General features: G+C 37.5%; 2 protein-coding genes across 3 annotated transcripts; both read left to right on the top strand.

The window, feature by feature from the left end:
* The first annotated feature begins 10065 nt into the window (after positions 1-10065).
* Positions 10066-11046, top strand: LOC126719390 (uncharacterized). The gene has a single exon (XM_050421949.1). It carries the CDS (start codon positions 10066-10068, stop codon positions 11044-11046), a length of 981 nt encoding a protein of 326 aa, XP_050277906.1.
* A 436-nt stretch (positions 11047-11482) lies between these two features.
* LOC126717474 (uncharacterized) lies at positions 11483-25171 on the top strand. 2 transcript variants are annotated; one of them, XM_050419216.1, is made up of 3 exons: positions 11483-12226; positions 24196-24319; positions 24616-25171. In XM_050419216.1, exons 1-3 carry the CDS (start codon positions 12047-12049, stop codon positions 24957-24959), a joined length of 648 nt encoding a protein of 215 aa, XP_050275173.1. In that variant the 5' UTR covers positions 11483-12046; the 3' UTR covers positions 24960-25171. The 2 variants fall into 2 exon arrangements, 1 of the variants encoding a protein (XP_050275173.1); XR_007652616.1 differs by lacking the exon at positions 24196-24319.
* The last annotated feature ends 1706 nt before the right edge of the window (positions 25172-26877 follow it).

Genomic DNA, 26877 nt, shown 5'->3' with positions numbered 1-26877 from the left:
CCATGGTCTTCCTAACAATAAATGGCACGCATGCATGGGAACCACATCACATAGCACCCCATCCTCATATTTGCCAATGGATAATGCCACCAACACTTGTCTTGTCACCTTGATTTCACCACATTCATTCAGCCACTGAAGCTTGTAAGGTTGAGGATGTTTCAAGGTAGTTGAGGCCAATTTTTCCACCAAATAAGTGCTAGCTACGTTTGTGCAACTCCCTCCATCGATAATGACATTGCAAATTTTGTTATTTACAAAGCACCGAGTATGAAACAAGTTCTCCCTTTGATTACTTTCTTCCTCCTTAACCTGCACATTGAGAACTCACCTTGCTACCAATAAATCTCCAACCACAGCATTTTGCTCAGCATCGGCATCCTCCAAAGATGGCATGTCACCATCATCTACTTCTTCCTCACTCTCCGACTCAAGCTCTCCTTGAGCATTTATCACCATCACCCTTTTGTTTACACACTGGTTGGCTATGTGTCCCCGCCCTTGACATTTAAAACACTAAATATCACGTGTTTTAGAACTCGAAGCCTCGGTGTTACCAAAAGTGGTCTTTGAGTTGGCACTCTTAGATGGTTCAAATTTTGGCTTATTTTGTAGCTGCTCGTCCCTTTTTGGAGCTATCTTCCATAGACTGGTGGTAGCCATAGGTTGTCCCCTCCTATCCAATCCCTTTCGTTTGAATTGTTCCTCCACCTTTATGGCTTGATGCACCATATCCGTCAATTCAACATAGTGCTGTATCTCAACGATATTCGCAATCTCACGATTTAAACAGTGCAAGAACCTAGCCATGGTGGCTTCCCGATCCTCTTCTACATTAGCCCAGATCATAGCTACCTCCATCTCCTTGTAATACTCATCCACACTCTTGGAACCTTGAGTTAACCTCTGCAACTTTTGATACAATCCCCATAATAGTGATTGGGTACAAAATGCCTCCTCATAAGCATTTTCATCTCCTCCCAAGTGTCCATAGGTGGTTCTTTATTCCTCCTCCTATTAATCAATAATTGATCCCACCAAACAATGGCATAATCAGTAAATTCAATTGCAACCAACTTAACCTTCTTTATCTCCAAATAGTTGTGACAATCAAACACCATCTTCATTTTAGTTTCCCACTCCAAATAAACTTTAGGATCATTTTTACCTTGAAAAGATGGGATTTTAATCTTTATGTTTCCTAAATCATTATCCCTCCTAGGCCTACCCATCCTTGCTTCTCTATTCCCATACCCACGCTCAAACCTGCCTCGGTTTACATATGGCCCATCAACCTCCTCCGACTCCGCCTCTTCCTCAACATTCCGCTATGGAACACGCCCACCTTGCTGCCTATTGGGGTTGTCATGTTGCTAGCCCCTAGGAGTTCCCGCTTCTACCCTATCCAACCTCTCATGAATAGGTTCTAATTCAGCCCTCAACATACGCCTCATCTCCCCTAGCATTGCTTGCATTTGGAGGGTCTGATTCGTTGGTGGTCGAAGTCCTTCGGTTGTGTCTTCTTCTTGATTATTGGACATGTTTAAAATCTGCAAAACAAAGTTAGAATCCTCACAAGTCCTCCCTTACGTGTTTCACTCAAGAATTGATACTCTCGCACTCGTGTTTTCACTCTAAACAGCTTTTATCCTCTTATAGTCTCACACACTCTTGCCTTTTTCCACTCTTTTGTGTCTTCTTTAGTTCTTAATCGAACTTCAAGAAACTAATTCAAAATAAACTAGCAGCAATTCAAAATGAGAAACAACCAAAACTCATCAACAAGGTCAAGAACTTGAATAAGGTGAGAAACAAGATTGAAATGAAGAAATTTTCTTACTGGAAATGATATGACTGAAAAATTTTCCTCTTTGTGTACTAAGAAATCTTTTTTTTTTTTTTTTTAAAGCAAGGAACAGGAAATAGAATGAAAATAAAAGATAGTCAAACTTACCTTAGAACCAAAGCTCTGATACCAAAATGATATGAACTTCACCAACATTTGTGATGAAACCCGATAACAATGATGGTTTGGAACCCCAAGATCGTGTAGACAAGATTTGCTAAGCCTTGACCCGTCACCTAACCAGATGAAAACCAAGACTATGATAGAATTGAAATGCCACACAAAGAATTCCTAAGAATCTCTCAAGAATCAAAGGTGATAAGTTTGGTTGTTTGAACGCCACAAGATTAACTTGATAAGTTCAAGAGTTCTTTTAAGAACCAAGAGGATCACAAGATTCACAAAGAGAATAATTTTTTGAATACCAATCTGTCTTTTTTAAAATTCATACTACCAGATATATACTTGGAACAATCCTCCAAGAATAGGTTAAAATCATAATTACAACTTCAAAAACAACACAAAAATTAATCTAATCAAGTTCCCACGTTTTTTTTAGTTTTCTAGGACTTCTAAAGGCAGTCAAAAATAGCTAAATGACTAGAATTAACATGCCCAGCCAATACCAAGACATCTTCCCATTTAATATCCTTCGAACTTAATAAATTCACACCCTTTTATGGTCAAACCATGCTGGTTGCAAATTTGCATGCATTAGCCTCTTCAATTGCTTTGATGACATGGACTAAGCCTTGATTATTATTTGAGCCCATCTTGGTCTTTTTAGAATCAGCCTAATTCTCTTGGACTAGCCCATTTAGTGCTTCTTTGAAACGTTTGGTTCTAAGTCTTGTAATTGGGCCACTAGAAAACGACAAAGGGTCTTGGTGTGCATCATTAGATGGCCTTAAATACAATTAAAAATTTAGAATTATTGTTAAATGATTAAATTTGCCATTTTTTAATAATTTAAACTTTTGAAATAATTGACAATTTATTTAATTAGAATTATAATTAAATGATTATGTGGAGGAACAAATCTCTCCCTTAGAAGGTATTGTCCACTTTAGGAATGGGTCGAGGAGGCCGATGCCGCCCGCACGGATTTGCTCAATCCTACATCAAGGAGAGACGCCTTCCACCCATCGTGCTTTCATTCCTCCACAATATAGTTATTGATTTCAAATTACCTTGAAATTTTGCAAGCATGTAGAGTGTAAGAAAAAAAAATTAATCAAATGGTAGATTTGTTAAAACTTAAAATTTTCATCCATGAAAAAAAATATTAACTGATGTAACATAGTTTTTTTTTAATGGGAATCCAAGAACTTTTATTCAGAAAATGATAAAAACAGTGATGTAACATAGTTTAAAGTTACACAAAATATAAGTTGAACCAACTTTACTTCCAATATTATTTTCTTCATTCCTATCAAGAAAATATGTATATTATTTTCTTCATTCTTTTTAGATGAAATGATGAGATTAGGAAAAGATAAATAAGAAGACACTTGATATGCAACACAGCAACAGTGGGATTTTTTCAATAAAAATATAATTTAGGGTTAAACCCTCTTCCCAAACCATCAAATTATTATTATAAAAAATAAAAAAAAATCTTTATTACCCAAAAAAAAAAAAAGACCAAAAATTTTGAAGGCTTAAAATATAATTTAGCCCAAAAAAAAAAATTTGTTACTTTAAGCTAAACACATGCAACCCCTCAATGATGCCCTTCTCCCCAACAGAACATTAACATCAGTTCCTTTGGTTCCAACCTCCAAGTGGTGACTATTTTGGGAGAATAGAGATTCTCACTTTCTGCCAAGCAAGGACTGTAGTCTGTGGAGTAAAAGTCAGTCAGTCTTTCTCCCTCTTCAGTTTAATTGAAATTATAGGTAGCAAATTCATGTTTTGGACTGATAATTTGTAGGTCTAAATTATAAAACCTGATTGTCATGAATTTTATTTTTTATTTTTTATTTTTTATATATAAAAATCCTTAATGTGAGAACTCTATGGGCGAAGGGGAATAGGGAATTTTGATGATTTTCTCCATTTTGTCAAGAAATGAAATTGATGTGTTTCAAACTATAAAAATTATGCATAGGGTGAGAGTTGTTGAATTTTTGATATTGGGTGTAGGGCCAAACCATAAACTCGAAGAAAATCTTTAAAATAAAAAAAGTCTGTACTTTCCTTATGCGCAGTCACTTTAATTGACTAAATGTGTTTGGAGAATGTTAAATATGAATATTAGAAAAGGAATTTGATGTTTGGTTAGAATGGGTATGTTTTAGGTGATTTAGAGTTCTACTATGGGTGTTGGGAAACATTGGGCAAAGAGAGGGGCTGACTTTTGAGGATTTTGGGGATAGTTTAAGAATTTTTGCCTTGAGTGTGGATATGAGTTGTCATTGGGTTAAAATTAGCACATTTTGGTTTAGATTGCACGATGTTGAGTAAATTAGAGAATGAAATATGAGGGGTTTACGTCTAGTCAATTGGTGTTGTATGTGTCACTGCAGTGAGGAAATGATAGATCATCTCTTTATCCATTGTGAGATTGCTTATGCTTTATGGAGTGAACTGTTTATGATTTTTGGGATTCATTGGGTTTTGCCGGACAAGGTAGCATCCCTTCCCTTCTTTTTGGATGGTGCAATTGATTTGAAAAGCATTCCTCAAATGTGTAGAATTTGGTGCCGGCGTGTGTGATGTGGTTAGTGAGGAAGGAGTGAAACAACTGTACATTTTAGGAGACTGTGAGACCTATTGATCAATTGATTGGGCTTGGACATGGCATTTTACCTGTTGTACTTTGATTTTTGATTTCCAACTTTCTCTCAAGTCTCTTGATTAATTTGTCTGTATTTTTTTCAAGGTACTTTATGCTCATCAATGTGAACATAGAGTAGTCCTTTTCATTTTCAATAAGATTCTATTACTTATCAGAAAAGGGAAAAAAGAAATTAAAGCTTAGTGGTAGCTTAAGTTGATGTGCCTATTCCATATTGTTAGGATTGCCAAAGGAATTGAAATCATAAGAGGTTAGTAGGAACCATCTTACTACCATATCTAAACCTTTGAGAAATATGGCCTGATCTTGGTCACGGCCTTATGACAGAAAATTTAGCGGTAAGGGTGTTTTTGTTATTATTATAGTATCCCGAGATAGTGTCTAATAGTGTGATGTGTTGATGTGCTTATTGATGTATCATTGAACCCATCATTATAGGTTCTAATTAGTGGGTTTTGGAAAGCACTGGTGTTGGCTACCTAGTGAGACATTAAGGTAAATAGTATTTGCTAATATGGGAATTTTTCCCAAAATGGTTTTGTTTAGCAAACTTTTGTGTTTATAATGGGGGATAATTTTTTTTAATTAAAAAAAGGGAGAATCATTTATACATACATATACATGTCATCCCTTTACTCCTTAAATACTTGCTATGGATATGATAAGAAATCTTTGGATAATTGTTTGCTTTGAAAATTCTGTGGGACGAGCTAGATACCTTATGTGTGTTGTGATACGTTATGTTGATTTTAAAGTTACATGTGTTTCTCTAGATAACTTCACTCAATTTACTCACCATTTTTGATACCTTATGTGTGTTGTGATACATATTTTCGCAAATGAGTGAAATCTTAAAAGAAGGTTTTTGTTTTATAAGTAGCTTTTACCCCCCACACGCCAAAGTTAGCAACTCCGACGTACTGAGTTATCTCATCCCAATGAGCAAAATCTTAAAAGAAGGGTTTTTTTTTTTTTTTTTCCTTCTTCCTCCTCCCTTGGATAGCATTATTGTTTTTAGTAAGAGTATATAACAATCATACGGAATTCTCGGTTGAAATGAGTGTCCATATTCTGTATCCAAAAGAACTAGAAATACTAATAGGTTTATTGCCACAAGTAAACTATGTCAATTGAGCTTTGAGCAAACTACTCTTTAGATAAGCCATTAGTGGATAAAACAAAAGGGCATGCAGGCTTACGTCTCTTCCTCCAACAATTTGTATATGGAGTTAAATTTGTTGTTTAGGATGTTAGCTTTCACTTGTGATTCTTATGGATTCATTGAACTATAGTTCTATATCTAGATTTTTTTTAATAGAATTTTTCGTTCATTAAAAAAAATGCAGGGTAATCATGACAACAAGGATTCCAATTGTTTAGCGGGCAGAAGCAATGTGTAGCCATTGGACATCCAAGATATCATTTTAGATTAGGCTACAAATGCTTAATCTGAACAAGTGATTTAAGATGCACTAGACTAAATTATGGTGAACCAGATTATAGCTAATGGCCCATTGATTACCCGCAAAAGAAGTCACAGATGTAATTATAGTGGTTTAAAATTAAGTTATCAAAAAGAGAAGCTTGAGACTTTGATTGTGAACTTCCAATGTCAACAGTTTGAGAATGGCTTATGTTTTTCTACAGTATAGAGTAGCAATAAATAACTCTTCATAGTTGAGTCTGTTTGTAAGGTAGATTATTCCCCTTGTAATCCTTTTTAGTTTAATGACATTGCTGTTTATCAAAAAAAAAATAATAATAAAAAGGTAAGGTGGATATTAGTTAAATAACTCTTTATCAACTCTTTTCTTCCATTTAAATTGATTCCACGTAATATGCAGCTTGTTTCATGATTGCCTTTAATGTCCAGGCATTTAGCGAATCTTTAATTCACACGTTCAAGCACATACGAAGTCGATAGCTAATATCGGCCTTCTGGGAATATCATCAACTAGCAATGATCCTGCACTTCACTACATAAGAGGGAAATTCTAGGTTTAGTTTTAAATCCAAGACCTACGGAGGAGGACTATTAGTATTACAAATGATCTCTACTGCTTGGTCTTCTCCCGTTGGTAGTAATGTTCGAAAATTGCCTACTCCAGAGTTGTCATATCATTGTAACTATTACTAGATTTCATGGATCACTTTTAAATCTACAATTGTAATTCGGTAGTAAGCTCTGGTTTGAGCTTTCATTTTCTTTAATAGAATTCTTGATGCAGGACAGCCTAGGCTTCCCACCTAGATTAACAACTAATCCTAATCAAACTCAGATACTAATCCAAACTAAACAAATAACTGCGTTACAATATGAAATTATGCATATTGAAATTATCCACTGAAAATCTAAAATGAAATATTAAAATAACTTTTGGTTATGCTCTTGCATCAATTCTTTTTTACTTATTCAAAAAAAAAAAAGAAAAAAAAAAAAAAAGAGAGAGAGCTAGACTGTAACTATTCAGTGGTTGGTTATTTCTTCTTGAACATTCATCATCTTTTTCTTTTTCTTTTATTAAATTTCCCTGTGTTGTATTTAATCATTGAGGAGAACTGAGCACGTTGTTTGTACCATTTTCAATTTATCAATTGAAGCTTGATTCCAAAATTCAAATGACTCCATTCTAACTTTTGATTATCAAAATCACCTTTTCATTCTTTCTCATATTTCATTTTTTATTTTTGGTCTGAACCATTATTGGCTATATATACTAAATTTGCTTCTAGATTAAGGATCGGCAAAGAGACCAATGACTAGATCTAAAAAAAAATTTGATGTCCAATCCAATCCTCGATATAGGCAAAATCATGGAAGTAGAAGTTGAGCAAAGCATTAAAAATGTTGACAGCAGTAGAGAGAGAGAGAGAGGCATGTTAAAACTAGCATGCTAAATTACAAAATTTAAAAAGAAAAGCTTTACTTTTCTTTTCTTTTTTTAAAATCCAATTCACTTTTGTATCTTTAAGTTTGTTCAATTCTATCTTCTAATTTTTAACTATATTTAATTAAGTACTCTCATTAAGTACTCAAACAAAACAACCTAGTATTTGATTTTTTTTTAATTGCTTTTATTGAAAAAAATTCATAAAATTAAGGTAAGATTACACTTTGTGAGAGTGCCTTTTTTTTTGTGACACTCAGGCCCAAGGATCCCGGGCTTAATAAGTTGTGGTTTGATGGACCGGGCTTTAATTCACCGCAGCTAACAGGCTATTTAAGAATCAAGTAATGCACAGGGCATACTTCCTACAATACACGTAAAATGACAAGCAAGGATATTCGTATTGAAAGACATATCAAAACAGCAAGGTAAATGCAGAGAACGGGATCAACAAAAGAGCACAAAATAATGCTATAAGGATCCTTAAATCAGTGAGACATATTTCATTAAGATTTTCTTTGTTATGGTTACAGTATGCTCACTAAGATGTGATACAAGATTCAAGCAAGCTCAAAAATGACAGTCTTAAATGGTTATTTTAACCTTCAAAACTTGCATTTTTTTGAATCCGAGTATGTGCAATAGTGGCTTTCACAGGATACCGGGAAGCAATGTTATTATATTTCCCTCAGTTTTCTCTTCTTTTATAGAACTTTATCGACAGTTTTTCACCTCTCCAAAAATCCTCCCCTTTTCTTCGTAACCTCTCCCTCTTTTTATAGTGATATTCTGGAATCCCAAGGGAACCATTGGTTCCCCTGTTTTGTCTTATAGTTAACAGAGCATGGTTAACAGAGCATGTACCGTCCTCATCACTCAGCAAGTTCTATTCCCTGTTTTTTCACTCTTCCCTTCTTTTTAGCTTTGATTCCTTTGAAAGTCCCTGGCTGGTTACCTATTTCGGGATGTGCTGAGGTTATGCCTTTCTCGATCTCACCGTTTGGTAGTTCTCCTTTTTTCCCTTTTTTCCCATTTGGGCGGAATCCTGTTCTACCGGTTTGAAAGTCGTCCGTTGCCATTCCCCTTTTCGTACTTCTCCATTCTGGTTCCCCGAGGCGCTTCCCACTTGCACCATGAGAGGTCGCTGGTTATTTCCTCTTTTTTTGCTGGGTCTTTTGGAGTTTGTGGCTTCTACTCTGTTTCTTATCTTCTTTTTTGTCTTTTTCTTTCGAACTGTCTTAATCTTCCTTTGACTGTGCTTACGCGCCTGGAAGGATTCGCGCCTCTTAGTGGTTGCTGAGGGTCCTGGCTATTTTTTCTTTAATCTCTTGCCGTGGGTTTCTTTTCCTTCTTGATGCTTCTTCTTTTTTTCTTTGGGCTTCAAGCCACTTGGGCCTGCCATTTCTTCTCTTTTGTGATCCCCTTGCACCTGCTTCCTTGGGTTTGGCTTATTTTCTTTTGGGCTTGGCTCACTTCTTTGGGCTTGGGCACTATGATCTTTTTTAGACCTCAACACACTTTTTCACCCAAAACTATCACCTTGATTACATTTCACCCCATGAACTATCGAAACACACATGACCCCCAAAATTGTAATTCTATTTCAATGTTTCCTTTGTCTTTATTGTATGTTTTGGTCTTAGTGTAACAGAATTCATGGAACACAATTCATAGAAAAAATTCTATTTTTTCTTGATATAACTTATACAAGTCTGTTTGAATTGTGTTCAAAATTCAGATCAAGTTGAGATGACAAATTGTAATGGAGTAGTTGTAGTCTCAGCAATCTTCAATGACCACGACAAAAGAGGGTACTTTTTGAAGAAGGCTGAAAGTGCTTATTGTTTTTGTTTTAATTTATTTGTCCAATATATGGGTGTTATGTGCAGATGAAGGACTTAATCATATTGTTGGAAGTGCATACTCTATTGCACCTGAAGCAAGAAGATACATGGAGCATTGGAGTTATAACCTACATCTTATTATGTGGAAGCTGGTCGTTTTGGGCACGGACATAATCTAGAATTTTTCGTGTAGTACTAAAAATCTAGATTTGTGGAAGAGGTTGCAAGCATGAGAGATAGGGAGAGAGATGTGAAATAAATTGGCTTTTGTTTTAATTGATTTTGAAGAAGGGTGTTTCAGTCTTTTAAGTTTATTCCATCTAAGCAAGATGCATGTGCTTGTCATGTGCAGTAGCATTCCGTTAAACATAACAACAAAGGTAACACCGGGGTGCAAAGTGTGCATTTGAATGGTTTAGGATGCAAAGTGTAACTTAGTGTATAGTTTAGGGTGGTAAAGTATAATTTCTCCCAAAATTTAGCATAAAGGTTTTTTTAAAATTGGGATTGATCATGCATTTCAATAGTTTTGGAATGAGAAAGTATAATTTTGCTCTCAAATTAAACTATGTTTAATAACAAGAGGCAGTGGAGTTTTCTTTTTTGAGATTTCAATGGAGTTTTGTATACATTAAACGGTCTGGGTTAGTCACATGCTTTGAACATTGAAAATATCACAATAAGGTCATGGACTCTCTCGCTCGCTCCAAGCTACGCACTCTCTCTAGGGAGGAGGAAGCCGAACTTTCAAGAAGCACAAAAAAGGTGAAGAATATACACCACGCAGATTTTAATGAAATTTCAAGTGAGAATGGTCATTCTCTACAAAGCTATAAGGACGGGGTTATGCCCAACAAATCCTTTAAGGACAAGTTGGTAGGAGAAATCCTAGGAGCCTATGCTCAAGCCTTTGACTTCTCCGATCAAATGGAAGATGACGCCAACTCAGACGACCAAGTTACTGGTCTATGTGAGGGTCTGACAGCAGTTAAACTATCGAAGGAAAAGAAGATTCGCATTAGGGGTCCATGGTCGAAGGCACTTATTGTCAAGCTATATGGGAGGAAAATAGGATTCAACTTCATACAAAACAAGCTCTTGCAACTGTGGAAACCCAATGGGAGGTTAGACTGTGTGGATTTAGGAAATGATTTCTTCCTAACCAGGTTTTCAGCAAAAGAAGACATCGAGGCGGTGCTGAGAAGAGGCCCATGGTTTATAGGAGAGCATTTCCTATCCATAAGACCATGGGAGCCATTTTTCAACTCGAAAGTGGCAAACGTCTCAGCTATCGCTGTTTGGGTAAGGTTGTATAAACTACCCATAGAGCTTTATGAGGCAGAAGAGCTGAAACAAATAGGGGAAGCCATTGGAAAGGTGCTGAGAATTGACACACACACTGCCTTGGAGTCGCGGGGGAAGTATGCTAGGATGTGTATCCAGGTTGATGTTGGAAAGCCGCTCATCAACACAATCCTCATCGGTATATTTGAACAAGCGGTAGCTTATGAGGGCATCAATAAGCTCTGTTTTTCATGTGGTAGAATCGGTCACAAGAAGGAAAATTGCCCTTACATAATCCGGCGAGCTGAGTCATCGCCGGAGAAGGAGGTATCCAGCCCAAAAGAAAATGGTACAAGTTCACGTAGCTTGCATGAGACAGCCTAGAATGGAGCAGGAAGTTGTACAGCAGGGAGTAGTGGAGCATTACCTGATGATGATTTGTACGGGCCATGGATGGTAGTGGCACGTAGAAAAATAAGACAAAGGGGGACCAGAAAGGAGACACCAATAACGGACCCCACAAAATCAACTACGACGGGAGAGCGTAATTCCCATCCTAGGAATATTTTGAGCCATGTTAATATGGTCTGGAGGAATGTTGATAGTCAAGGGCCCATGGGTGATGCCATATTGAATGAAGCTGGACCCGGGGTTACTAAGTTGGGCCCAAATGTTAGTTTTGAAGGCGAAACAGAAAAGAAGAGGTTCAATGCAGAAGCCCAAAGAAGCCCATCAGTTAAGGGCAAGAAAGTAATTGCGAGGAGTAGGACAATGAACAAAAGAAACACGGAAGCTGCTAGAAACAGTAAGCCCCCTTTCAACTTTACTTCTCGAGCACCTAAGATACTCAGTAGAGATGACCCAAGCACACCTTTCTTATTCTCGACCATCACTAATGCCGAGATGGGCAATCATCATCAATGCAAAAGTAGTGGGAATGTTAGTAGAGGTGAAAGCAGAAATGAGGAAGAGGCCGACGCTAGTGATGGGGTGGTCTGATCAATGGCTGATGATAACCTGGGAACTGTTCACCACGGGGAGTATGGAGAAGCTGATCGTCACAGTGAGGCCGATACTGGTGGTGAGTTGTCTATTAGTCTCTAACTCGATATGGGGGATGAAGATGCAGGAGCTTCAACCCAGCTTCACCACGGTGAGGGGAAAGTGACAGATTATTGCGGCAGAGAGCCCTAAGAAGAAAGAATGGAATTTGAAAAGGAAGGTGGAGCTACTGCCTTTCCATGATAAGTGCTTTACAACTATCCACTCCTTAATAATGAATATTATAATTTGAAATAGTAGGGGCGTACTGAAGCCCAATTTTCAGGAGTATGTCAGAGAGTTGGCTACAAATCACAATCTAGCCATCTTGATCTTAGTGATTATGGAGACTAGATTGGGTGGAGAAAGAGCCAAGGGAATTATAAATAGACTTCTGTTTGATGGCGCCATTCACAGTGAAACAATCAGATATGCTGGAGGCTTATGGCTGCTTTGGAATTCTTACCTCGTGGAGGTGGTGCAGTTAGCTAATACGAAGCAGGAAATCCATGTGAAAGTGAAGGTACTTGCTTCTAACCTTTCTTGGATACTCTTTGTTGTGTATGCTAGTCCTAGGAGTGCAAAAATGTATATTCTATGGGAGAATTTAATAAAGGTTGTAGGTCTTCATAATAAGCCGTAGGTGATAGCCGGGGATTTCAATGAACCCTGTTGGGTAAGGATAAATTTGGAGGTAGACTAGTTAGTATCTCGAGATCCCTTCGATTCAAAGACTGTTTGGACAAATGTAATATGGTTGACCTGGGATTCTCTGAACCCAGATATACGTGGACAAATAGGAGGGACCTGAACAATCTCATTCAAGAGAGAATTGACTGATTTTTCAAAAACCCGAGTTGGTGCCTTTTGTATCCAGAGGCTAGAGTAACACATTTAACTCGATGCCATTCTGATCATTGTTCGGTCCTCTTGGAGGTAGTCCCTAGAAGAATCACTCACCTTATTAGACCTTTCAAGTTCCAGAGCTTCTAGTTATCTGATCATTCTTTTCCTGGGGTTGTGACGAGGGCATGGAGTCACAGTAGGAATCTTTCGGCTTTAATAGAAAAATTTACAAGTAAGGCGATGCAGTGGAACAAGAATCAGTTTGGAAACATTTTTGAGAAAAAGAGGAGACTAATGGCATGACTTAATGGAATACAAAGGGTTATAGCATCTAATCCAAGCGCCCCTCTAATTAAATTGAAGAACCAGTTGCATAAGGATCTAGAGATAGTTCTTGACCAAGAAGCAAAATTGTGGGCATTAAAGTCTAGAGTTAACTGGATGGTATTGGGAGATCGAAATACCTCTTTCTTCCATGTTTCCACTCTTGCTAGAAGAAAAATAAATATGATTAATGCAGTAAAAAATGAGGTTGGGGATTGGATCATGGAGGAAAGGGAGGTTATGAACCACTTCAGAGAGGGTTTTATTAAGTTATATTCCACCTCCCAAGTGAAGGCTAAGTGGAACAATGATTTTTGTACTTGTTGGCAGATTAGGCTCACGGAGGAAGAAAAAAAATACTGTAGACAGCCCGGTATCTAATGAAGAGATTACCACTACCTTATGGTCTTTAAAGGCCTTCAAGGCCTTAGGACCCGATGGGCTTCACGCCGGCTTCTTCTAGAGATTCTGGCTCACTGTGGGGAATTTAGTCAAGGAAGAGGTTAATCAAGCTTTTTTTACAAAGGAAAGTACCTAAATACTTAAACAACACATGTATTGTCCTTATTCCAAAGATCCAAAGTCCGAAAGTTATTGGTAGTTACCGGCCAATAAGTCTATGTAACTCGGTCTATAAAGTTATCACCAAAATCATAGTTGGACGGTTGCGGCTGTATTTAGACAAGCTTATAGCCCCTTGCCAAGCAGCAATTGTTCCTGGAAGAAGAGGAGTGGACAATGCGATAATTTTCCAAGAGATAATTCACTCTATGGAGAAGACTAAAGGGAGAGGGGGATACATGGCTTTAAAGATTGATATGGAAAAAACTTATGATAAGCTAGAATGGAGTTTTATTAGAGATACATTGATCCGATTCAATCTACCAAAGAATTTAATTGAGCTAATCATGAGCTGCGTCTCGTCTGTTTCGACCTCTATTCTCTTCAATGGAGGGGCTTTAGACACTTTCATGCCCACTAGAGGTATAAGGCAAGGTGATCCTCTATCCCTTTACATATTCATCATGTGCATGGACTACTTGGGGCAATTAATTCAAGAAAAATATGCTGCGAACTCTTGGAATCTTGTTAAGGCCTCTAGAAGTGGATCGGCTTTTTCTCACCTTTTCTTTGCAGACGACCTGGTTCTGTTTGCGAAAGCAAATCTTGAAAATTGTGTAACAATGAGAGGAGTATTGGATGATTTTTGTGGCCAATCGGGGCAGACCAAAAGTGAGGCCAAATCTAGGGTCTTTTTCTCTCCCAATTTAGATAAAGACCATAGGGATGCCTTAGGTGACATTCTCGGATTTCAGTCAACGCCCAACTTGGGTAGGTACCTTGGATTCCCCATGAAACACCGCACAGCTTCCAACCAAGATTTTAATTTTGTGCTTGAAAAGGTCAAGAAAAAACCTGCTGGGTGGAAAGCAAATCTTCTATCTATGGCTAGACAATCAGTTTTAATAGAAGCTTCTACTTCGGCTATACCAGCGTATGTGATGCAAAATAAAATGCTGCCAGGAAGGACATTGGATGGTATTGATCGGGTGAATAGAAATTTTCTTTGGAATTCCACTAGTACCAAGCAAAGTATGCATTGGGGAGGGTGGAGAAAGGTCACTACCCCTAAGGATGTAGGGGGCTTGGGTTTACAAACTGCCAAGGGAAGGAACATGGCACTTCTTGCTAAGCTGAATTGGAGATTCCATACAAAGGGTGAGTCCCAATGGGCCAAAGTACTAAGATTGAAGTATTGCACACATCGAAGGCTAAATTCCAGAAATGAAGCCAATCTCCCTTGTTCTCGTACTTGGAAGAGCATGAAGAAAGGAGAAGAAATTTTCAAGAAAGGAATCAAATGGATTCCTGGGTATGAAAGCAGCCTTAGTTTTTGGAATGATAGCTGGTCAAGCATGGGTATTCTTAGAAACATCATCCAAGGCTCTTTTACTGTTGAATCCTCCAACCTTAGAATTAAGGATGTTGCAAATTTGGGAGATTGGAACTAGGAACGGCTTCAGATGGATCTCCCTGAGGAAGTCAAAAAGGATTTACAAGCCACCCCCATATCTTTTGTTAGGAGGAATGAAGATAGATTGGCTTGGAAGCCTTCACGAGAGGCTCCTTCGAGCTCAAAAGTGCCTACTTGCTTGCCATTGATCCTTTGCCGAACCCAGGATTCCAAGGTAGGTGGATATGGAAGCTAGACACCTTGCCTAGGATTCAAATGTTCTTATGGAAATGCATGCATCAGAGCATAGGTTTCAAGGAGTGTCTTCAAGCGAGGGGGATGTTAGTAGGCACAGCATGCCCTCACTGTAGTTACAGACTTGAATCCATATTGCATGCACTTCGAGATTGCCATGTGGTTAGGAAAATCTGGCATCATTTGGGTGTGCACCATTTAGATAATTCGTTTTTCTCTTCTGACCTTCAAGAATGGTTATCTGGTAATTGCTCCTCCAAAATCAATCGTGTAGCAGGTTAAGCCCCATGGAACCAAGTCTTTATGTTTGCAGTATGGCTGATTTGGAAAGGTAGGAATCAACTAGTTTTTGAGAACAAAGGCTAAATTCGAAAATTGATGGTGATATTGCCTATAAAGCAGCGGAGTACACTCACTCTGCTGGCAAGCTGTTGATGTCCAAGCACATGATCACAAAGCAAATTAGGTGGGAAAAACTGAGTAATGGCTAGAGGAAATTGAATGTAGATGGAGCGTCCATGGGGAACCCAGGTCAGGTTGGAGGTGGCGGTCTCTTAAGAGATGAGAATGGAAATTGGTTTGGGGGATTTGCTAGAAGAATAGGCATAGCCAATAGTTTCACTGCTGAATTATGGGCTCTCCGAGATGGGCTTCTGTTGTGTCAACGGCTGAGTGTTCAGGCAATCATTATGGAGCTAGATGCAAAATCTATTGTTGATGCCCTTATTCTTCAAGGTAAGGCAAATACAGTTGTGTCTTCTATTATGGAGGATTGTAGACACTTGATTACTCTGATTCCCCAAACAACCATAAGGCATGTCTTCAAGGAAGCCAACAGAAGTGCTGACCGGCTAGCCAAATTAGGACTAAATTTAAATTCTAATTTTACTCTATTTTCCAGTTCGCCTGTGGACTTATTTTCTTGTTTAGAGGCTGATAGTCGTGGTTTGTATTGCAACAGGTCCTGTTTTGAACCTGGGGCTGCTTTCTAGTTTTCAATGAATTCTCCTTTTTACCAACAAAGAAAAAAAAAATGGTCTGGGTTAATAGAAGCAAGGGAATAGATATTTGAAGAATTAGGGTATTCTTTATTGTTGAGAAATGAGAATGGAGGTGCAATTTACAAAATATAAAATGAGGCTAGAATTCTTGAACGTTTTGTTTCATCGTGCGCTTCTATAGTTGAATTTACATTGGTACGTACTTTCTATCAATCGCGTATTGTGAAATTTTGATAATCATTTAAGCACTCTAATTGAGGGGATTATTTTCTCAAAAAAAAAAAAAATTGAGGGATTAGACTGAAACTGAAAGACTTTTGGAGGGCAATGGTATCACATATTCTTTGATACGGTAATCACCCTACTCATTTATTGGCATAATATGCTAGGCATGTTGTTGGTTATGTAACTTGGATAGAGGAAACTCCTTATATGGTTGAGTATGTTGTGACTCATGATGTAATGTTGTTATCTTTGTCTTAATAAAGGTTACCATCTTCTTATATATATATATATATATATATATATATATATAAAATCATTTAAATAGGAATGCAATTTAAGTTTGGTATCTTAGCTAATTTTTAGTCAAAGAGATTAGTACACAAAATTTGCATTGAAAACTATTCTCCAAAGAAGCAGCCAGAAGTTTCATCTTCATCATCAAAGAAAAATGATGAAGAAAAGTGAAACTGGGTTGGGAGGGAGAGAGGGAGCAATGATAGGAACTTATAAAAATATTTTAATAGATTTTAATGTGAGAATATTTTTTCAAAAAATCAATTTTCATTTGTTAATTACACACTTTTTTGGGGGGGGGGGGAGAATCGTTAATTACACACTTAATAGAAATTTTTTAACGAAATTGGACAAAAGACCACAATTGAATAAATTTGAAACTCAAAGAACTTAATTGAACGAAAAGATGAAGTACAAAAATAAATTTCAGTCAAATTTAGAGGGTAACATTCACATTTTTGCAGCCTCTAAATACACTTGGGTTTGAGTCTCGCCAATTAATGAGATGGGCCTGGGCTTAAAAATACCCTTGTGTGTGCATACGGGGCTATAAGAGATGACACTCTCTCCTTCAACTTGTTTTTATCATAAAAATATTTCGAGCAAAGGAAGGGAAATATTGAGTGATAGGAAGGAGCGAGGGAAGAGAAATTTGAAGAACTATGTTTTGTGTTTCTGAGAAGAATGGAAGTGAAAAGCAGGAAACCCTTTTTCTTTAGTAAGGCTTTACTTGAACATAGAGAGCAAATTTTACAACGTCAACGTCTCGCTCCACCCTGCGTTTTGCCTGTCCAAAAATCTCTTCCTTTCATCGGTATCTACATTCTTTCTTTCTTTCTCTCTTTCTGTTTTTATTCATTGCACAAATGTTGTCATGCTAATTGAAGGAACTCTATTTGTGGTGGGTAGGATCTTGCAAGCCGTTCTTATATTCAATGGAAGAATTGGCAGATATGACTGAAAATTTTAATGAAAAAAATTTGATTGGAGAAACCTTATTTACCAAACTGTACCATGGGACAATCCGACATGGCTGGCTTCCTTTTGATCATTGGGTTGTCACTGTGAAGATTTGGGATTATATGTAGGGAATTACACCTAAATCCCAACCTATGAGAAACAAAACAAATAGAGAAAACACACGCCAAAGAAAAACAATCACACGCACAAGACAATATTTACGTGGTTCGGCAATTTGCCTACGTCCACGGAGTTGCAGGGATTTCACTATTATCAGGAAAAATACAATAATGCATAAGAACACTCTCAAGAAACCCAAATCCTAATTACACCCTAGCACTCTCTCACAAAAAAAATAAGAATAGAAGCTGGCTGCCTCTCTTTTCTCTATTTTCTCTCATGCAGCTGCTCACTAGGTTAATTGGAATTTCTCTTAAATCAATTCTCTTCTTCTTGGCCGCATATAATAATGCACATATATATATATATATATATATATATATTACTTTATAATGTCGACTGCTGGGATTCCTAATACAACTTGTATTAGGTCAATTTCTATGACCGGATTGGGCTTGGTTGGGCCTTATGGGCTTGTGGCAAAATTCAAGCCACACTAACAAATCTCCACCTTGGCTTGAATTGATCAAGCTACACTAGCATACTCCTCCATCAGCTCCACCTTAGCCCTTAAGGGCTCACAAGCTGCAAACATCAGCCACAACCCTCCATAACACAATCCCTCATCCCTGCAACTCATCCTCCTGTCCTCAAGCTAGAAGACCAATTGAAGCTGCGCACAGCTTCAACTTCTCAATAGTGACACCTTTAGTCAACATGTCTGCCGGGTTCTTAGATCCACAAATCTTCTCAAGCATTACCAGCTTATCTTCAACAAGGTAACGGATGAAGTGGTATTTTGTTTGTATGTGCTTTGACTTTGAATGAAAAGCCGAGTTTTTGGCAAGAAAGATTGCACTCTGACTGTCACTGTGTAGAATGCCCATCTCCTGTTTCTTACCCAATTCATCTAAGAAACCATGTAGCCAAATCATCTCTTTTCCAGCTTCAGTTGCTGCAACATACTCAGCTTCTGTACTAGACAAAGTGACAATCTTTTGCAGATTTGAAGCCCATGATATTGCTGTACCACCCAGAGTAAAAACAAACCCAGTAGTACTCTTTCTACTATCAATATCACCAGCAAAATCAGCATCTACATAACCCTGCAGTTTCAAACTTGCACCTGTGAAGCAAAGACATGTATCTGATGAACCCTTCAGATATCTCAGAATCCACTTGACTGCCTCCCAATGCTACTTTCCAGGCCTACTCATGAATCTGCTCACAACTCCCACTGCATGTGCAATGTCTGGCCTTCTACACACCATAACATACATTAAGCTGCCAATAGCTGAGGCATAGGGCACCTTGTTCATGTGGTCCCTTTCTTCTTCTGTCTTCGATGACTGTTCTTTGCTTAGTTTGAAATGACTACCCAAGGGTGTGCTCACTGGTTAGCTTCATTCATGTTGAACCTGCTGAGAACTTTCTTCACATACTCTGACTGTGAAAACTTCAATGTACCATTAGCCTTGTCTCTAATGATTCTCATACCAAGGATTTGCTTTGCAACTCCCAAATCCTTCATTGCAAACTGTTTGGACAATTGCTTCTTCAGATTATTAATCTCCTCAATGCTAGACCCTACAATAAGCATATTATCCACATACAACAGTAATATGATGTAAGAATTGTCAAAAGACTTAACATAGCAACAGTGATCAGCTTCACATCTCTTGAACCCAATTCTATGCATAAAACTGTCAAATTTCTTGTACCATTGTCTAGGAGCTTGTTTTAGGCCATACAAGCTATTTCTCAGTTTGCAGACTAAATTCTCTTGTCCTTGAGCAATGAACCCTTTTGGTTGAATCATGTAAAGGTCTTCCTCCAAGTCACCATGAAGGAATGCTGTCTTCTCATCTAACTGCTCAAGATGTAAATTTTCTGCAGCCACCATTCCCAATACCAGTCTGATTGTTGACATCTTCACAACTGGAGAAAATATCTGTGTAGTCAATGTCTTCCTTCTGCTGGAACCCTTTAACAACTAATCTGGCCTTGTAACGTTTGCTACCATCATGCTCATTCTTTATTCTGTATACCCACTTGTTGTGCAAAGCCTTCTTTCCTACTGGCAATTTAGTCAGTTCCCATGTCTGATTCCCCAATAAGGATCCATCTCATCTTTCATGGCTAACTCCCACTTACTTGAATTCTCATCTTGCAAGGCTTCTTCATAACACTCTGGCTCACCACCATCAGTCAACAGGAGATAATTTACAGTGGGTGAATAACGCTGTGGAGGTCTAATGTTTCTGGAAGATCTGCGGACTTCAGCTACAGGTGTACTCAGATCTACCTGTGAATTTACATTCTCCTTATCTTCTTCACCCCTTTTCTGGACAGTACCTTCAGTCAATTCATCTAAGTTGACAAACTTAGATTTCTTCTGATCTATCTCTGTAACATCTGACACTACAGTTGACCTATCCTTATACATAACATGTTCATTAAATATCACATTTCTACTTCTGATGATTTTCTTGTTTTGTTCATCTCAAAACTTATAGCCAAATTTCTCATCACCATCGTCAATGAAAAAACATATTTTAGACTTTACATCAAGTTTACTACGAGCATCAGAATCAATATGAACATAAGAAACACAACCAAAAACTTTTAAGTGTGAAAACTTTACCTCTTTATCGCTCCAAACCTCCTCAGGAAGTCTGAACTCCATGGGAACTGAAGGTCCTCGGTTTATCAGGTAAGTTGTAGTGCTAACTGCATCAGCCCAAAAAGTTTTTTGATAGTCCAGCATGCAACCTCATACTCCTAGCACGCTCATTGAGAGTTCTGTTCATGCGTTCAGCCACATCATTCTGCTGTGGTGTCCCAGGAATGGTCTTCTCCATCCTAATTCTCTGTGCAGCACAATACTCACTGAACCCTCCATCTATGTACTCTCCTCCATTATCTGACCTCAAACATTTTACTTTCAAACATGTTTCTGTCTCAACCATGGCCTTCCACTTTTTAAAAGTTTCAAATACATCTGATTTATTTTTCAGAAAATAAACTCATACCTTTCTGCTTGAGTCATCAATGAAAGTGATGTAGTACCTTGAACTTCCAAGGAATGCAACCGGAGAAGGCCCCCACAAATCAGTGTGTACTAACTCCAATTTTCCAGCCTTTGGTGTCTTGCCAGTTTTCAAAAAGCTCACATTTTTCTGCTTTCCTAAGATGCAACTTTCACACATGTCAAAATCAATGAACTTCAATTCTGGTAGTTTTCCTTTTGACAGCAGCATGTTCATTCCTTTCTCATTCATGTGACCAAGTCTACGGTGCCATAGGCTTGTATCAGTACTTGTATCAGCAACTACAATTGTGTCTCTTGGACTTGAGGTCATGTACAAAGTACCAGTTTTCTTTCCACGAGCCAATACCCTAGCTCCCTTTGTAACCTTCCAAGTACCACCAACAAATAGTATTGCATGCCCTTCATTATCAAGTTGTCCAATAGAAATCAGATTTCTCCTTAGGTTAGGAATATGTTGAACCTTCTCCAATAACCAAACAGACTCATTGGGCAACAATATTCGGACATCTCCCATACCAATAACATCCAAGGCTAAACCATCAGCCAAATACACCTTACTAAAATCACCTGCAACATAATTCTGTATGATTTCTCGGTGTGGAGTGGTATGAAACGAATCTCCTGAAGCCAAAACCCAATCATCAAGTAGACTATCTACTGCAAGAAGTAATGCATCTTGTACTTCTTCTGTTACAGCATTAGCAGAATCATCCTCATTCTTCTTCTTAGGACTTTTGCATTGATTCCTAAAGTGACCTATTTTCCAACAATTCCAGCATTGTACTTGTTAGCCTGATCTAGATTTACTTTTGTTTCGATTAGAATTTCTGGATTTTGATCTGCCCCGATTTGAATTTCTGTTATTACCTCTGCCTCTTGCTCAAGGTTTAGGGCAGAACCAGATCCTGAGGTTTTACCTGCATCTCTTCTGCGAATTTCCTCAGCCAGAATTAAATCTCGTATATCATTGTACTTGAGTTTTTTCTTTCCTGTAGAATTACTTACTGCCATCCTCATTGCCTCCCAACTGTTTGGCAAAGAAGCCAAAACGATCAGTGCACGGAGCTTATCATCAAAATCAATTTCTACAGACGACAATTGATTTGTGATAGTGTTAAATTCGTTCAGATGTTGTGCTACTGATGCATTCTCTGCCATTTTCAGATTGAACAGTTTCTTCATCAAGTGCACCTTATTGTTTGCTGACAGCTTTTCATACATACCAGGCAAAGCCTTCATCAGATCTGCTGTGGTCTTATCCTTTACAACATTGTGTGCAATAAACCTAGACAGAGTTAACCTAATAACTCCCAATACCTGTCTGTCAAGAAGAGCCCATTCCTCAGCTTTCATAGCCTCAGGTTTTTCTCCTAGAAGCGGTAGATGCAATTTCCTCCCATAAAGATAATCTTCAATCTGCATCCTCCAATACGTGAAGTCTGTGCCATCAAACTTTTCTATTCTAGACGCCTTTCCTGCTTCCTCTGCCATTGCTCCCACTCAAACCTAACCCTAGGCTCTGATACCAGTTGTAGGGAATTACACCTAAATCTCAATCTGTGAGAAACAAAACAAATAGAGAAAACACACGCCAAAGAAAAACAATTACACGCACAAGACAATATTTACGTGGTTCGGCAATTTGCCTACGTCCACGGAGTTGCAGGGATTTCACTATTATCAGAGAAAATACAATAGTGCACAGGAACACTCTCAAGAAACCCAAATCCCAATTACACCCTAGCACTCTTTCACAAAAAAAATAAGAATAGAAGCTAGCTGCCTCTCTTTTCTCTATTTTCTCTCATGCGGCTGCTCACTAGGTTAATTGGAATTTCTCTTAAATCAATTCTCTTCTTCTTGGCCGCATATAATAAAGCACATATATATATATATATATATATATATATTACTTTATAATGTCGGCTGCTGGGATTCCTAATACAACTTATATTAGGTCAATTTCTATGACCGGATTGGGCTTGGTTGGGCCTTATGGGCTTATGGCAAAATTCAAGCCACACTAACATTATACTCTACCAACATCGTGTTATCTCAACGTAAATGAAAGTGTTAATGTATATATGTTTTTTACTTAATTAAGTTCTTGCAATTATTTTTTGTGTTTCCTGTTTTCGCATTTGAAAGTGATCATTCTTTACATGATTTGTGACAGGAAGAAGTAATGTTTTTAACACAACAAAGTGCAAAACAACATCTAAACGTGGTAGATTTGTTAGGCTATTGTAATAGACGCTACCTTGAAGCTGTTGTTTATGACCTCAATCCTTTGGATACTGTTCATAACTTGGCTACCATAGGTATTGCTATTGTTGTTCTATTTTGCTATAAGATTGGCTCCATCTAAATGTGTCATTTGTACCCAATCCATTGTTATAGGAGAAGTGCCATTTCAATTCAAATCAATTGGTATAAAACTACCTATAAAAAAAAAATGGTATAAAACTAAATATAATTTTGGTGGTGCACTAGATTTTTACCATATCTCGAATTTTGAAATAATAGAAGAAAAGACTCCAAATTATTGAAAGGGTCCGGTTAATGTGTGCCTTAGGTTTTCTATTTTTGAAAACATTTTCTCGGAAATTAAAAAAGCTGTCATTACTTTTTCGATTCTCGAGAAAATTTTTTCCAAAAATGGAAATTAATGTGTACTCTAGGCATTAGTAAAATCCATATTGAAAATAGCATATCTTATCCACCTCTTCCCTTTACAACGGCTAGGTGGAGGGTGAAGTCGTGGGTTCATGACCTATTGGGTGTGTGAGTAACTTATCAATTAAAAAAAATTGGCATTTGATATGTACCACAAATCCACTCTAATTTTATATTTTAACTTCTCTTTTTGTTCCCACTTTACTTTAAAATCTATTAATTGTCATCTTTTTCAAGCTTGAATGTGGATTTATATTATGGATGAAGCATCTTGGAAAATATGGACGGTCCACCTGGTGGTGAAAGTGTTTTTTTTTTTTCTTTCCTTCTGGGGTGGGGGTTTGTTCTTTCAAGAAAAAAACTATTCTTATTTTGAGGTCATAGGTGATTCAGTTGTAATTGGTGAAAACATTGGACTTTTGTTGAAACATTGTGAATTGGTTGTCATTTATCTAGATATGTCAAAATTTGGTAGTGAAGTTATAATTATGAATCAGTACTTTTGTACATAATTTGTTATTACTGTGTCATTGAATTCCTTATGGTTGTGTTTAGGTAGTCTTATTTGGCTTCAGAGGATTAAAGTAGCTCTTGGATTTTCTCGTGTACTTGAATTTCTTCATGATCCAAAAAAGCCTTATTTAGTGCGCCAACATTAACGCAGCTCATATGATTCTTGATCAAGTTCAGTAATTGACTCTTGATAGCTATCAGTAAATCCATCTTTTTCCCTCTTTTTACTCTTTATTTTTGCTTTTTACTTGACTTTTTAATGTGATGTTTAGGATTGCAACCCAAAGATATTTGACTTTTCGACCATGAGTGGAGGTATTCTTGGTAAGCTGACTCGCCTCAAAGAGAAATTGTTGAGTGTTGGCTATGATAATCAAGTAGAATCCTTTCCCTTAGGTATTGAGGCTTGAAGTTACTTTTATGTTTTCAATTCAATGCATGCTTTTAGATTTGTTCATCTAGTATTAGTATTCTATTTTCTTTCTTCTCTTCTCTCTTAATTTTATGCCGTAGAAGTTGGACAAATTCATTATGGACCAGGCTGTATGCAATGTAAAGCATTCATCATGTTTTGACGAGCTATAACGGCATTATGATAAGAGCCTCTAACGGTTACACTAATGGATTTACCTAGAAAAACTGTGTTTTGGAGTATTTCTTACTCACTGCAAATTGATTATTGTGCTTGTCAGGTGGACCAGAGGAAGGTGGATTTGAGGTAACCTACCACGATGTCTTCTCTTATGGCGTTGTTTTCCTGGGGCTAATAACTAAAAGAATTGTGGACAAGGAAGATACTCTGAAGACTTTGGTTTACCCTTGGGCCTGGAAGCAGTATAGGCCTAATCGTTATCTTGTGCATGAAAGCCTTGTTGAAGGCCCTGGCTTTTATGCTTCTGATGGAATAATGATAACTGAGCTTGCCATGTGCTGCATTCAAATGGAACTTGATAAGCGTCCTTTCATGAAGGATGTTGTCAAGTGTCTAGAGGGTTTACAAGCTGTTCAACTTTATGGCAATGTAGTTGGAATGTGAAATGTGGGGGAGATCGACTTGCTTGTAAGTTGAGGCTAGGCTTTGGGTTAGAGTATACTTGTCCTCTACCAAGGTAAAGGATACTTGTCCTGTAATCAAAGTGTAAATTTGGGATTTTACTATGCTTTAACAGATATAAACTGGGCTGAGATTATGTATACACCATGAAAGGAAAATGTTTCTTTTGAAAACTGAATTTTGAAGAATTCCCATCTTTCTTTGTTTATTTCATTACCTTTTTTATGGTTTGCTTGTTCTGTATCAAGCACAGTTACGAAGTTGATTCCTGAATATGTAAAGGTTCTAGTTCTAGTCTAGCGTCAAGTCTGCCAGTGTGATGCACATTATATGGGAAGCATTTGTCAAGAAAAAGTTGTCACATTTTTGTTCTCATGAGCTTAATGTTGGGATGCATTTGATTGGATTTGGGTTCAATGCTTCAGACAACAAATAGAAGGGTGAAAGTTACTTATGGACATTTTTAAATCCAAAAGATGTTGGCTGAAAAGGAATAGTGACTATGCTGGCATAACAAAATTATTGTGCTTTAATTATTGTGTTCTACAAATTCCTTATTATCTTTTTCTTAAATGTTGAGTTTGACATATGTGAGAAACTGCAACCTTGAGATACCGGGTATGGATGGGTTTAGCCATGTATTAACATTTCTCAAAAACAGTGGTGCGACAGATGATATTTTCCCTCTTAGTTACTATCTAAGAAATTACAACGTTTCGGTTCGTAGTGAAATTCTATGAAGATTTGAATTACATAGATAATGCTTGGTCTAGAAAAATTTATCTAAATTACGCAAATTGTCATTTGTAACCTGATTTAAATTTTATTTTTATGTTGTTTCTTGCTAGCTCGAGAAGTTATTTGGTGCCAAGGTTTTATAAACCTTATATGGCTATCTTATGGGGATCCCCACCCTAATTGAATGGCAAGAAGTAAACTTGAATGAAAGTAGTTTTAAGTGTATAATATTTTACTTCAATATATTTCATGATTGATAATTAAGCAGGTGTATTCTTATTTTTTATAATTCTTAATAGCAAAGAAAAAAGTTTAACCATGGAGAAAATTATCTGTGATATTCAGAAATCCCATTTTTATTGTTCATCAGGATGTGGACATGCTTGCTCTTCAGGATTTTCAAGAGATGTAACATTCCAGTGGCAAACGCATGCTTTTGCATTAAGTAGAGTTCCCAACTGGCCTGGCGTTGGCCATTGAGAAGAAAAGCAGGCGAATGGAGATATCATTCTACTGCTTTGCACGGGCTATTCAGAGCTTCTTCTCATGTATTGCTGAAGATTGATATCTACCACAATCGAAGAATTTTTAGAGACTGATGTGGTGCTTTTCAGCTCATCAACTGCCATCATAATGCACTGCTATGCCCAGGAAAGGGAAGTGTTTGGATCCAAGTACTTGAATGTTCTTGGTTGGATACACTGCAAAAATAGCTAGAAGCTGGTTTTGCTTTTAATTATTGAGGAGAGGTTTAGATGTTTTGCTTCTATGCTCAACTGAGCTTGTATGCTTAAGGTCACCATGTGCAGTGTTAGCTGAGCTTGTATGCTCAACTTCTACTCTCTCTTTTTTCTTTTTCTTTTTTGAGAGAGGGGGGGGAGCTGAGATGCTTAGTGCCTGTTTGGCCAACAAAATTTGATCACTCAATTTTCATCACTCATCACTCAATTTTTCACATCTGTTTGCCTTCATCACTCAGTTTCCATCACTCACTATTTTTCACACTATTTGGGGGGCCCACGCTTGTCACGGTGCAGCTTTTTTTTTTTTTTTCTTTTCTTTTTTCAGTACCCAGAAACCCGAACCCAGTGAAGAAAAAAAAAAAAAAAAAAACCAGTGAAGAAGACCGAACCCAGTGAAGAAGAAAGGAAAAAAAGAAAGA

This window comes from Quercus robur, chromosome 3 (genome assembly GCF_932294415.1).
Source record: "Quercus robur chromosome 3, dhQueRobu3.1, whole genome shotgun sequence".
NCBI lineage: Eukaryota > Viridiplantae > Streptophyta > Magnoliopsida > Fagales > Fagaceae > Quercus > Quercus robur.
This window is presented reverse-complemented; position numbering and strand designations above follow the sequence as displayed.